General features: G+C 37.9%; 1 protein-coding gene across 2 annotated transcripts in view; it reads left to right on the top strand.

The window, feature by feature from the left end:
- The window catches only part of LOC134358989 (kinase non-catalytic C-lobe domain-containing protein 1), a 151,231-nt gene that overhangs the window by 83,677 nt on the left and 54,381 nt on the right, over nt 1–13,173 (top strand). For both annotated transcript variants that reach the window (XM_063071751.1, XM_063071752.1), the window contains 5 exons: nt 78–192; nt 287–452; nt 1,399–2,291; nt 6,503–6,650; nt 12,702–12,961. In XM_063071751.1, the coding sequence (XP_062927821.1) occupies nt 78–192; nt 287–452; nt 1,399–2,291; nt 6,503–6,650; nt 12,702–12,961 (1,582 nt within the window). The remainder of the gene's footprint in view (nt 1–77; nt 193–286; nt 453–1,398; nt 2,292–6,502; nt 6,651–12,701; nt 12,962–13,173) is intronic.

Raw genomic sequence — 13,173 nt, 5'->3', positions numbered from 1 at the left:
GTTTGTACATTTAGTACCCACAGATAAAATAGCATGTAGATTCATAATTGTTCATTCATTTCTTTTCCCTCAATTAGAAATTCCACAGGAAAGAAATGGCTGTTACTGGACTCCATTTCAAAAGGGAAAATTTAGAGTATTCTTATTCTTCACTGGAAAATGCAACATTTGCCCAAGAGTCATCCAGATTAGGTACTGAATCATTATTGAAGCAGTGCACATTTTTACATCAACCAGCAAAGGCATTACCATTGAATTTTCTTTCTTTTTCATTCATTATTTATAGGCTTTGTACCTCTTGCTATTGACAGCAAGCTGACAGCTGTCAAGGGCCCAATTCCTTGTCAGTGTCCTGTAAACACCAAGTCCCTTTCTAAACTTCCAGAGGCCTTCACTTCCCCAGCCACCCATTTCAAACCAATTATTCTTGCACAGAACAAAGAGAAAACAAGGTAATGCATTAGATAAGTAAATCTCCTGAGAGTATTGGACATTTTATTCAGATCAGCTGTTGGTAGCAAATGCAATATAAAAAGGATTTGACAAATATTTAGCAAATTTATAAATATATATATAATAATTTTTGTATTTCCCATTTGTTACATATTTTTAGGTTTTGAAAGATAATCTTATTAAAAAGGTTAACTTTTTAAAAGTGTTATGTTAACATTGTCAGGCGATCCTAGGTGTAAAAAAATGTCTTCTAAATAACTACGTGTTTATTAAACTGATGGGATATTCCTTTAGAAAGTAAATTCATTTATTAAATTGAATAAAATTTATAGCTAATAATTTTTACAACATCAATAACAACAAAGTTTACTTGAAAATTACTTTTTAAAATCACATTCAATGTCATTTATTTACTTATCATTTGTTGGGCATCTATTTTGGTTTTGTAGTATTTAAATAAATGTATGTTTCTCATTATTTTGTGAAATATTTTAATTTTTCAAGTACTAAAGCATAGAATAGAAAATGGTGGCTTATGTATCAGTTGTAGACACTTCTAGACACCACCAAGGATATCTTGAGAATCACAGGTACATATTTAAGCAACAAAGTACTCCAATCATGAGGTATGTAAATGCTGTTTCTGCAGAAAGTAACTCTCTGTAACTGTCCCAGAGTTTTCATGAATGTTGCAGGTATGGTTATATTACTCAAACATTCTCTTATGTTGATAATATTCCACTGAATAATTCTTCAGTCCTTCACATTGCTAGTCTGGTATCTTGCATTCCTGCAGTACTTTCAAACCTTAACACTGAGTGTTTTTAATAAAGTCTAGAAACTTTAAGATAAGAAGTCTTATTTTTTATGAATTTGAAAATTCTAGTTTATTTCATACTTCATTTTTCTAAATTATATACGTGTGTTTTTATTTTAATTCAACAGTATAAAAGTATCAAGCAAATGTCCAGGGGCCAAACAGTTTGTTAAAGCTATGAAAGAGGAAATCCAGAAGAATCCAGGAGTGGTGCCCATTGAAGACATTGAACGTGATAGAATTGTGGAAACATCTGTATTTAACTTTGAGAATGAGACTCTGGACAGACGAACGCACACATCAGCATCTTCGCTAAACCAAACCAATAACAGCCCAAGTTTATCTACTAACCTTTCTCCAATGGTTGAAAGCAAAGCAAGTGCATCACACACAATTTCTTTGCAATACCAGGATGTAAATTCCTTTTCCGAAGCTGTTTCTGCTATGTCAGTAAATGATTCTCTTCTTAACTTACCCATGCCAGAGCACGTATCCTTTATTCCGAGTTCTCATGAAGAGAAGTTAAATAGCTCCTTCCCAGAATCTACAGTACTTTTCAACAGGGCCTCGAGTGGAAGCAATGGAAGCGGTTTTAAATGTACTGGATCACTGGTGAAGAACACTTTTAGTTCTAAGCTCAACAGAAATGATGATGAAAAGGCTACAATCAAAACGCACACTATTTTGGAGCCTCCTAATGACAATCTTTGCAATTTTGTAGATTTTAAGACCAATCCCACAGAAATAACTTTGCCTGAGAGATGTTTGTTGGAACAGAACTCTTTGGCTGTTAGAAATGAAATAAAAACATTCACAGCTGCTCCAAGCATTTCTGCAGAGATTTCAGAAAATATCCACTTACCTTCTGCATGCATCCCAGTGTCTCCTCAAGACAATCTAGAGGCAATAAATTTGTCAAATCCAGCACCAGTCAATCTTTTACAAAAAACTATTCATCTCTTAAAAGAAGAATTTGCATTTGATGGTTACTTAGAGCATGATGAAGAAGCCAGTACCATGGGTAGATTATCTTTATTTTGGCACACATTGATAATTTATCACACATTAAGTATTTTACTGATAATTCTATCAAAAAGGAAAATTTACTAATGTTTTCATTATGAAAGCTACTGTTGAATCAAGCACTTTTGAAATATTTAGAATCTAAAGCACTTGCTATTTAGTAATTAGAATCAAAGATATTTATGGTAGAGAACATAAGAAGAAAGAGAAGTAGGTCCATTATTCTCTTGAAAACGATCATGGCTGATCTGTCTTGTTCTCAACATTTTTCACTTCCCTCTCCCATATTCTTTGACTGCCTTAAATATAATAAATAGCTCATTCTTTACAGTTCTGTGGGTGGAGGGCTTCAAAGAGTCAGGACTCTCTGTGTTAAGAAGCTCCTCCTCATCTCCATCTTAAATGGTAATCCATTATTCTGAAAATATGCCCGTTTCTTTTTGATACCTGCATTAGGGCAAAGAACTTTTCACAATCCATCCTGTAGTCCTCAATTAAATCTTGTCTATTTCAGTTTGATTTACTTCCATTCTTCTAAACTCCGATAAATATAGGGCCAACCTGCTTAAGTTTTCTTCAAATGTCAGCCCCCTTCATCTCAGGGCTCAACCATCCCTACGCTGCCTCCAGTGCAGGTACAACTTTTTTTAAAAAAATATGGGCACCAAAACTGTGCACTGTACTGAGATTCAGTCTCACCAGCATCCTGTAAATTTGCATTCAGTTTTCCCCAGAGAATCTCGTGGTTCATTATTCCATAGAGGCCATTAAATACTACACAGCCTAATCCCATTTCCCACTTCTGGGTCTATAAGCCTTGTTGTTTATTGCTCTTCATGTGTTTGTTCAGGTTTTTTTAAAAAATTAATAGGATGAGAAGAATTTTCCTCCATTCTCCTCCAATTCTCTTATCAATCAAGTCTATGTACTGTGGTTATTCACCTCTCCTCGAAGGGAATTGTGCCCTACCTGTTCACCTTGCCTCAGCTTGCCATAGAACACTCCAATTAAGCATCCTCCCAGCCTCCTATTTTCCCAGATATATCAGCCACAGTCAAACTATTTTCTCCTTGTAACTAGTTTTTACAGACTTGGCGATATCTTCATAATTCTCCTCTGAACTGTCTTTTGCGCTATCGCATGCTTCCGGCAATGTGCTGACATCTGTGGAAATCTACTCACTCAAAGGTTCCCCTGTTGCTCAATAATTCTCACTATCCTTTATTTTATGTGACTCTCAATGCACAGTAAAGAGGTTCATTCCTAACAGACTTTTACTTCAGGGGCATTAGAAATGGTCAGTTGATAGTGGACTAACCAATGATGCCTACATGCTATGAATGAATAAATTGTAAAAAAAAATTCCTTTTCCAGATTAAATTCCATTCATTAGGTTTATGATCTTTTAACCACTCTATTTGTTATCTTCCTACAGCCTCCAACTTTCTTCCTCATAAGTAGTACAATGCCAATTTCAGCTCCAATTTTAACTCCTCCAGGCTATGTATAATCTGTGTAGAGTTTGGGGAGAGGGTGGATGATGTAAATCAGGGGTTCCCAACCTTTTTTTCATGCATTAGACCAATACCATTAAGCAAGGGGTGTGCGGACCCCAAGCTGGGAACCCCTGGTGTAAGTAATAACTGACTGGTTTGTGCTGAATCCCCACCCATTGTCATTTTACTCAGTGCTATATGAGGCATAGGAGTGAAGGTGAGGTCTTCTTACTACAATGAAGTCACAGGTTGATGATGGCACCACCACCGAAATAATATGCACATACAGAATTAGCTCTCAAATAGTGAAATCTGGCAGTAGGAAGAATTTGTTTGATGAGTATTTAAAAGAAAAGGTGTTGTGGGTATTTCCTATTAGCTGGAGAAGCAAAACTTCCCTGCTCCCCCACACTTGAGCCTTGTAAGAAATCATTACTCTGTTAAAACCTCAGCCTTCTCTTTCTCATTCATAACCAACAGCTTCTCAATGTAATCTTACATTGGGGACTGTTCTTTCACATCTCCACTGGTGTTAGCCACATGTCTAATTTACTCCTGCTCAATGGCCCTAACTCTTAATGTTTCACAGGCCTGTGGAAAGGGGTGTTGGGACTTTGGGATGATGTTTGTTGCCCTTGCTGGAGGATAAATTAGAGTCGCAATTATGTTGTTTGGTGACCTGGTCTTGGGATACATAGTGTTGGGAAGCAATGAGGTAGCATGAATTTAGTCTTAGCTTAAGGAACACCTGCTTCCAGCTGCTACCTGCTGGAGAACCCCCAGGTGATTAGGCATGTCCTCTTTAAATTTAACCGAAGGAAGCCTCTCACTCATAGTGAAGGCCTGCTTTACCTGAATGGTGACTGAACCCGCACACCACAACAATGAGGTGAGTTTTGCGGAAGTGGAGCTCCGGCATGCTTTGGCAGAGTTTTCCACTGTGCATAATCCCAGTGGAGACACAGAGGCAGAGTTACAAAATTTATTGTACATGCAATACATTCAGTTTTCCCATATAATTCTATCTGTTGTTACATTATGTGATAGAGTTGTTGGGCCTTTGGCAATCAGTGTGAGAGGCTGTTAATATGTTCATTTGAAAAAAAGCATTGAAATAAAATTTTTTGGGCCATCTGCTTAAGAATCCAATAGTCCGGAAAATATTGGGTCAAATCACATTGCACATTGCTGCTAGTTTAGATCATAATCCCAGTCCTTCGGTGTTTAAAACATCCTTGAAATATATATTCTCTCATGGAGCCCAGTGGCAGAGTCCATTATGCTGAGAGGTCATGTATTCCAAACCAGATACATAATTTGAGACTGCTTTGTTTCAATGGGAATTGTGGGGCAAAGATTTAGGAGGCAAGGTCAGACTTAAAGTTGCATTTTCAAGATTACTTAATTTTAATGTTTCTAATTATTTAAGTTTTTGTGCATTTTAGTTAATTCTGATTATTTTGTTTTAAATAATTAACACTGACTTTTTTTTCAATTTACTTGAATTTTAATTGTTTTTAACTGTTTCCATGTCAAAGATATTTAAGGACGATTGCAATTCTTTGCATCATTTATAGCTGGTAAAGTTCTGCCCCCAAGTTTGCTTGTTGTCATTTTAGGGACTGGGCCTCCATACTACACTGCCAGAGGCCCTGTTGCTGTTCATCCCCGAAATATGAGGAGCTAGCTGATTAGGCTGGTCCCATCTGAACATGGTGAGGGCAGGCAAGTGGATCAGATACCAGCTGTGTGCAGTCTGGGTGAAGGGATTGGGTCAGCACAAACCAGCCCATCGATTGCTGTTGACATTGGTGTCCTAGTTGCTTTCTATCATTAAGAATTATTATGGTTCAAACTGAAAGTGGTGAATTTGTAAAAAAAAATGTGTATCAAAATGTTTGCTTGGATACACACTCTGTAAACTGTAGTACTACTTGCAAAAAGATTTTATTCAATCTTAACTTCAGTAGTTCACTTAATTGCTTCCTCTAAAGCATGGCTCACCAATCTATAAAAGTGGGATATGGCACATGTTAAAAGTTTTCAAATATCACTTTACAAATGCTTTTTAGTTCATTTTTGACAGATAAAAGCTGCAGGAGATTTCAAAAGCGGCACATCTGTACACCATAATTTTCCTTCCTCACGACTTCTAATGTGTTTTTCTGTCTGCACGTTGGGTCCTTCTTGGAACTTTCCTTGCTGTTGTTCTTTGCCTTTGAGTATACTATGTTAGATTATATCATCTTCGCTATCTGGGCAGTATTTTGGTGTGGGTGTGAATCATTGATTTTAATTTTGTTTATATCCACTTGCCCAGATCGCTGTCCAGATAGTGAAGCTGAAAACCTTTACCTGGACATCTTTTCTCTCATTGCTTGACTCAGTGTTGTTTTACAAAAATGAAAATGCTCTGTTTGTTTTCAAAAGCAAAAATATTCTATTATAGAAATAAATGAAAAGTGCTGTTCTTGTTTGCAAAATGTTATTTTGTATAGTAAAAAATGTAGTAATTGAAAAATCTAGATCTATCTTATTTATATATGGTAATATGCGTTTGAAACTACTCAAAAATAAATCTCAAATTCAATGTAGCTAGCTTCAAAAGCATTATTCTAAGCTGATAACAAGCAACATTTCTAATGTTTTCAGGCTAAGTGAAATAACATTTCACTCTTGTAATTGATTTTGGACTTTTGATTTCTTTTATAAGGTGAGTACATCTTATCCTTGAAAAATCTTAAATTCAGTACATTCAGTAATGCTATATCGGAGAAGTTTTGTGACCTCTACTGGGATGACAATCTACTCAAACAGCTTTATGAGGTTGTTAATGGAAATTCTTCATTGTCTGCTCCAATGTAAGTATTAATTTATGTATGCTTATTAGCTACCCAAAGTACCTAGCATGTGTATTACGCAAAGTAATGCCCAGGATGATTGCAGACACTGTATTTTTACACAATCTCGTACTTGCTGTAATGCCCGATAATTGTGGCTTCATTGGTAATGGGAAATTCAGAAGCATTGTGGTTGTGTAGACCCAGCATAATGTCAGGAGCCCCTCTCCTAGAAGAGCAATGTTACGCTCACCATTTGGGAATTCAACATCAAACCTGATGCTTCGTTGTAAATGTGCCTCACTTCTATTCCTTTAACCAATAGTGCCAATTGACACCAGGTATGTTGTCACTAATCTCTTGCTGTTCTTATCCTTGAACCATGACTCAGAAACTCACAGCTTAGAAAGGCGTCATATTTTTGGAAGCGACAGATTTCTTAGCCTTTGCAAATGCATTGTCCACATTTTATCAACGAATGTTACATTTAATATTCACATTTATCTTACAAACTCCTATGAAAATTATTTTGGGAGTCCACTGTAAAGTTTGGCACAGACAAATTTGGTCATGTTGTAGGCATCCAGAAAGAAGTACTAAATGAATCTGTAGGCATAGAAATTTTATTTGTTGTTTCTTTTATGAGATAGTAAATGGTCTCCTAAACTTCCAATATGGTTGACAGGAAATACACATCTTTTAGTGACAGTACCTGCCATTTGGTGATAGTTTAAGAACAAGTGTGTGCAACATTCATGATTGAAGATATGATAAGATGCACAGCTTCTGTTTGTTGTTTCAATGTAGTTTGTGGATGCCCTGTGGCAGCCACTTGCCCTGCTTGTCGCACTAAGCAAAACCATGTGGCTCATTACATGAATCTTTACGGATCTGCCTCAGGCCCCCACAACAAAGTATTTAACGTAAGAAAGCCAAACACCAGGAGCTAGTAGAGCAGTGCCAGAGACGGGGTGGAGGGCACGAGGCAGGGTGTAGATTGCTGTGCAGAACCTGCCCTCTCCTTGGCATTATGGGGGTGGTAGAGAAAAAGAGCCTTCAGGACTGTCACAGAGGCTGCTGAGTGAGGGGTGTGACCTGAGAGAGTGATGCTGGGACACAAGCCAGCCTGCTAATCGACCCTGGCTGGGTCGCCTGGCCGAGGGTGACTGATGGTTTGAGAGACCTAAGACACCCAATGATCCCAGGTTACATCACTGATAATGTGCCCCAGCACATTCTATGATGTATCTCAGCAGATCAAAGTATACTCATTATATGTGGAAGTGGGCAATGTATAAGAGCCAGATTCAATTTCTATAGCGACCCTGAAGCGACCGTCGCCCACCGCTGCGTGCTCTGTTCACTATCGCTCTCCTTTGACTGAGGATCCATCTTCCCATCACCATTATTGAAATTCTGTGCTTTTGTATGAGAATCAGCATGGTTTCACAGTTTTTTAAAAAGAAGACTCTTTAATTTTCACTAAAAATTATTAAACTTCAGAATTGTAAATGAATATTAACATATTATCTTTCTAGATGATTTATGTGAATTATTCATTTAATAAAGTCTGCATGAAGAGGCCTCCACTCAGAATATTAACTACCTGCTTCTGCTGTGTACCATGTACTCAGTAAAATGAAGGCATTGTCAGTAAAATGAAGGCATTGTATTGGCAAATTGAAGTATTGTGATTTTTTAAAATAATCTTCTCAACTATTTTTGTTGTATCTCCTCTGAAAATATTACAATATATTTCATTAAATCTCCCTTTAGAGTAAAGACTGTATTAACATGCTGTAAATAAAGAAAGGCATCCGTTAGTCTTGCGAGACCATGGATCTGCGCCTGGAAAGTCTTCACTCTCCAGGGCGCAGGCCTGGGCAAGGTTGTATGGAAGACCAGCAAGTCTTCAAGTCTTCCCTCTCCACGACACCAATGTTGTCTAAGGGAAGGGCATTAGGACCCATACAGCTTGGCACCAATGTCGTCGCAGAGCACTGTGTGATTAAGTGCCTTGCTCAAGGACTGGGGTTCGAACTCACGACCTTCAGGTCGCTAGTCCAATGCCTTAACCACTTGGCCACGTGCCCAGTAACATGCTGTAGAATGGTGTAATATTGCAGAGAAATTATTATTCTTATTGATATTTTCTGAGTAGGTATTGGTTGTATATAAGTGACCATACTTTGAAGATTTTGCTAATTAGAAATATTTATTTTTTGTAAATTCTTTAGCAATTACAGTTTAGATTGGATTATGTGATTCCATGTTGTTTCTTATACATGAACAGTGATAATAGCTAAAGTGTATTTGTTTCATTAATAAACATTCTGGTGTGAACTAAGGTTATGAAGGGGTTACTATAGATGCATTTCTTGTTTTTATTAATACTTGCCCAAAATTAGTAGCATAATTTAAGGAAATAATGATTGACTGTGAGCTTAGGAACTATAAATGACAGGGGAAATGAACATGTATGCTGTTTTTGGACAGTTCGAGGTAATTTTTCTACCTTTTCACTCTGACCAAAGTAAATAATGAAGCCTGAGAGATTTGGAATATTAAGATAAAATTATTTATTTGGAACTTAACTTTTGAACTTTCCACTTTGGAACATTAATAATTTTCTCTCTCCTGAAAATATTTTTAATCTAGTTTTTGGCCTCCTATCCTAATTCTTCTTCATTTCTAGGTTTTTTTTTGTCTCATTGAAGCTCCCTGGCATTTTAATTGCAAAAGTGGAACTCCATAAATGTATGTTTCCTTATTGTAAATACAGATAGATAAGCAAGTTAATAAATGTGCCTGAAAGCCAATTTCAAGGTTAATTTTGATAAGTCTAAAAAGTTGTATTCTGTGCGCAGCAGTCTGTTTACAGATTCTATGGATTTTTTTTAATAATTAGCATCAGTTGTGTATTCAAGCATGCAGTGACATCTAGTTTAGTTGCTATGAGAACTCTAATGTAACCAAGGCAACCTTGGTTGGATAATTGTAATGGGAAACAGTGCAAGTATACTGATTTATATACAGTAGCTTTATGTGGATTTGTGAAAAAAGCAAGCAATTACTTGAAATTTTTATCAACATGGTAATGAACCCAAAGCATTATAAAACAGATGATGCAGAATTGAAATAAGAACAGAAAGAAATGGAAATGCTTAGTATATCAAGCAGCATCTGTGGAGGGAGAAACAGATCAAATGTATCAGAGCAAAAACCTTGCATCAAAATCATCTTTCAAATCAAATGTAAGGTCACTCTTTCTCTTAAAAATTATGCTGCCTGACCTTCTGTATATTTCCTGTATTTTCTTTAATGTTTCATTAAATGTGGCGATGCAACTGTTTGATTTTACCCTCTTAAAGGAACCAATTCTGGCTAATTTAAAATAATTGCTATATTATGATTCAATGTCTAATGCTTTAAAAATTTCACTGAAGTGTATCAAAGTAAATAAAGCCATTTCATTTTAAAATGCTGTAGGAACAATACTTGCAAATACCTGTTTTCAGCTTGCACTAACTATTGACCTTCAAGGAAAGGCACATTATTGAAATCACATACAAAATGCTGGAGGAACTCAGCAGGCCAGGCAGCATCTATGGAAAAGAGTACAGTTGATGTTTTGGGCCGAGACCCTTTGGCAGGATTGGAGAGAAAAGGCTGAGGAGTAGATTTAAACGGTGGGAGGAGGGAAGAGAAACACAAGGTGCTAGGTGAAACCGGGGGGGGGGGTGCAGGTGAGGGGGAGGGATGAGGTAATGAGCTGGGAAGTTGATTGGTGAAGGAGTTACAGGGCTGGAGAAAGGAGAGTCAGATAGAAGAGGACTGAAGGCCATGGAAGAAAGAAAAAGGGGGAGGACCACCAGAGGGAGGCGATGGGCAGGCAAGGAGACATGGTGAGAGAGGAAAAAGGGGATGGGGAATGGTGAGGGGGCATTACCGGAAGTTCGAGAAATCGATGTTCATGCCATCAGGTTGGAGGCTACCCAGATGGAATATAAGGTGTTGCTCCTCCAGCTTGAGTGTGGCTTCATCACGACAGTAGAAGAGGCCGTGGATAGACATGTCAGAATGAGAAGTGGAATTAAAATGGGTGGCGACTGGGAGATCCTGCTTGTTCTGGCGGACGGGGAGTAGTCCAACTTGCCCCTGCAATTCTCCTCATTAATGAGTTTCTTGCATCGCATGTAACATGAAAGAGAAGTTTCAGGTTGGACATGACACAGGAAGTTCAGAGTAAAACCTGGGAAATAGCAGTAACGTTGCAGCCCACCTCTGATGAGATGCTCATGAGTCAGTTGCTTCCTACTTATCATGAAGGAGGTGATCCTCTTCACCTTCCTCTCTTCATCTTCCCTCCACTAATAGGTGGACTCGCTTTCTATGATCATGTTCACTGTTGAGCTTCACACCAAAATGAATGGTTCTAAAGCTCCTATATCACAGAGCTTAGGACATTGTCCTAACCTTGGTCTCTCTACTCTCTGCCATGTTCTGAAATTGCGACAATTTCTACAAAGAACAAGCAGCACTTCTCCACAATCAGCTTCCTTGAAGCTTCTGGTAGAAAGTATTAGTAAATTTCCAATAACCCTGGCTCCAGCAACTAGAGTACCTGGATTCCTAACCCTTGATGTTACAAGCCCCAAGCGTGACTTCACTGCACTAGGTTCACATTCCCAATAAAGTACAGTTGGCTCTGTGAGTGCAGGGATCTATGGAGAGTAAGTCTGCTGTTAATGAGAACTTAACATATTAATGAGCAAGCCAGATGTTAACCCATTGTGATCTCTGAGCAATGAGGTGCCATTTCACTGGAGTTTTACTGTACTATGCACAAGATGGCAAATGCAATCTGCTGAGATGGTTATGTATCTATTAATATCAGGTTAGAACTTGCATCACACCTTCTCTTCGAGCACTTTATCATATTTCACCATTCTCACCAGTAAAATTCCTCTTGGCCCTACTCTGAGATATCCTTCCATTGTACCATGCTGGGCCTAGGTCCTGAATGACTTCCTTGGTCATTTCAATCTTCACATCAGTTTCCTGACCTTCAATTTTCTCTTCTAAATTTGACCCTAAATAAACAACACCTCACATTCTTTCTGGATAATCTTCAATCTAATGGTTTGTACATTAAATTTTCCAGTTTCAGGTAACCCTCACCTCTAGTGTGTTTCTTCCACTCTCCCTCTCCCTCTCCCTTTTGATCCTCCTCCAGTTTTCCTGTTCACTTCCCATTTTCCTTCTCCGGCCCACATCACCCATTTTTATCCCCCCCCCCCCCACCCCAACTCCTGATTCCATCTACATGCCACCTACATGTTTTAGGCATCAGCTGCATTTCAACATCTCCCCCTACCCACCACCACCACCACCATCAGTTTTCGTGCATTTAAAATGTATTTGGATATACTTGAAGAACTTAGACCAGCAAGGCAGCCCTCCTAGTACTGAAAAATGAGGTTATGGCTGAACTTTATCAGTTGGCATAAGTGCTATAAGCCTGATATCATTTATTTTCTTTGTGTTTTGAGTTTCTTGTCGGCAGATTGGCTGCTGTGGTTGAATTACTTGTGACAGAATTCATGATGTACTGTGAACGGTTTTGTACATGCATACTACGTATACATAAATCCTCTTGCTCCCTGTTAATGTGAAAAATGTCTCAATTTTTCTTAGCTCCACCTTTCAACAAATATGTATTCAGTAGGATAGGTCCTATTGCTCGGGAGTTTTCTTTCTAAACATCTCTGATTCATTATCATTCTCCCCCTCTCGCTTCACACACTGTTTCTCACAACCAACTACCTTGCCATTTTGGCCTTCAGCTTAAAAGCTCTATGATGTGATTTGCTGGTAAGGTTTGTTTGGAAATCTTTTAAATTTCATTTCTACTATGTAATTGTACTTTAAATAAAAGCTTTCTATTTGGGTAAATGTCAAAAGAGTATAAGTGTACAGAACAGAAATTACCATAATTGTCATCTGTAAAACTATAGTCAAATTTTAATTTTGCTGTTGCGCTGTTATCAAACTAATTATTATTTGTCTCAGATCAAAAGTTGCAACGAGGCCAGTGTTTAACAATGTTAACCTTGCACTGCAAAATAATACAAAGGGAAAGAACATGTTCATTGTGCAGAAGAGACAAAGAAGTGGCAAAGATGTCTGGGATAAAGCAATGCTCAGATCTGAAAAGAAAGCAGTTGATATGGAAACCAGAGAAATCTCCAAACAACCCCATTTATCACCATCAGCTCCACCAGAATGTACAATATTGAAATTGAATCATCTTTCTGACAACCTGGTTGCAGGTATATTCTAGAATGCAATTGAAATGATTTTTAAATTAACTTTTGAATAAATCAGTGATCTGCCTTATGCAGAAATAAGTTAGAATAATTAGTGTGCCAATAACACTTGGTTCCATCCCACCCCATTTCGGCTTACAGAATACACAACTCAGCTGCATTGGTCCTGCTTCATGCGCTCATGCTGAGCTCATCCATTTCATCAACTTTGCCTC

The sequence above is a fragment of the Mobula hypostoma genome, chromosome 19 (assembly GCF_963921235.1).
Source record: "Mobula hypostoma chromosome 19, sMobHyp1.1, whole genome shotgun sequence".
Lineage (NCBI taxonomy): Eukaryota > Metazoa > Chordata > Chondrichthyes > Myliobatiformes > Myliobatidae > Mobula > Mobula hypostoma.
The sequence above is the reverse complement of the archived record's forward strand: the minus strand, read 5'-3'. Positions and strand labels throughout refer to the sequence as shown.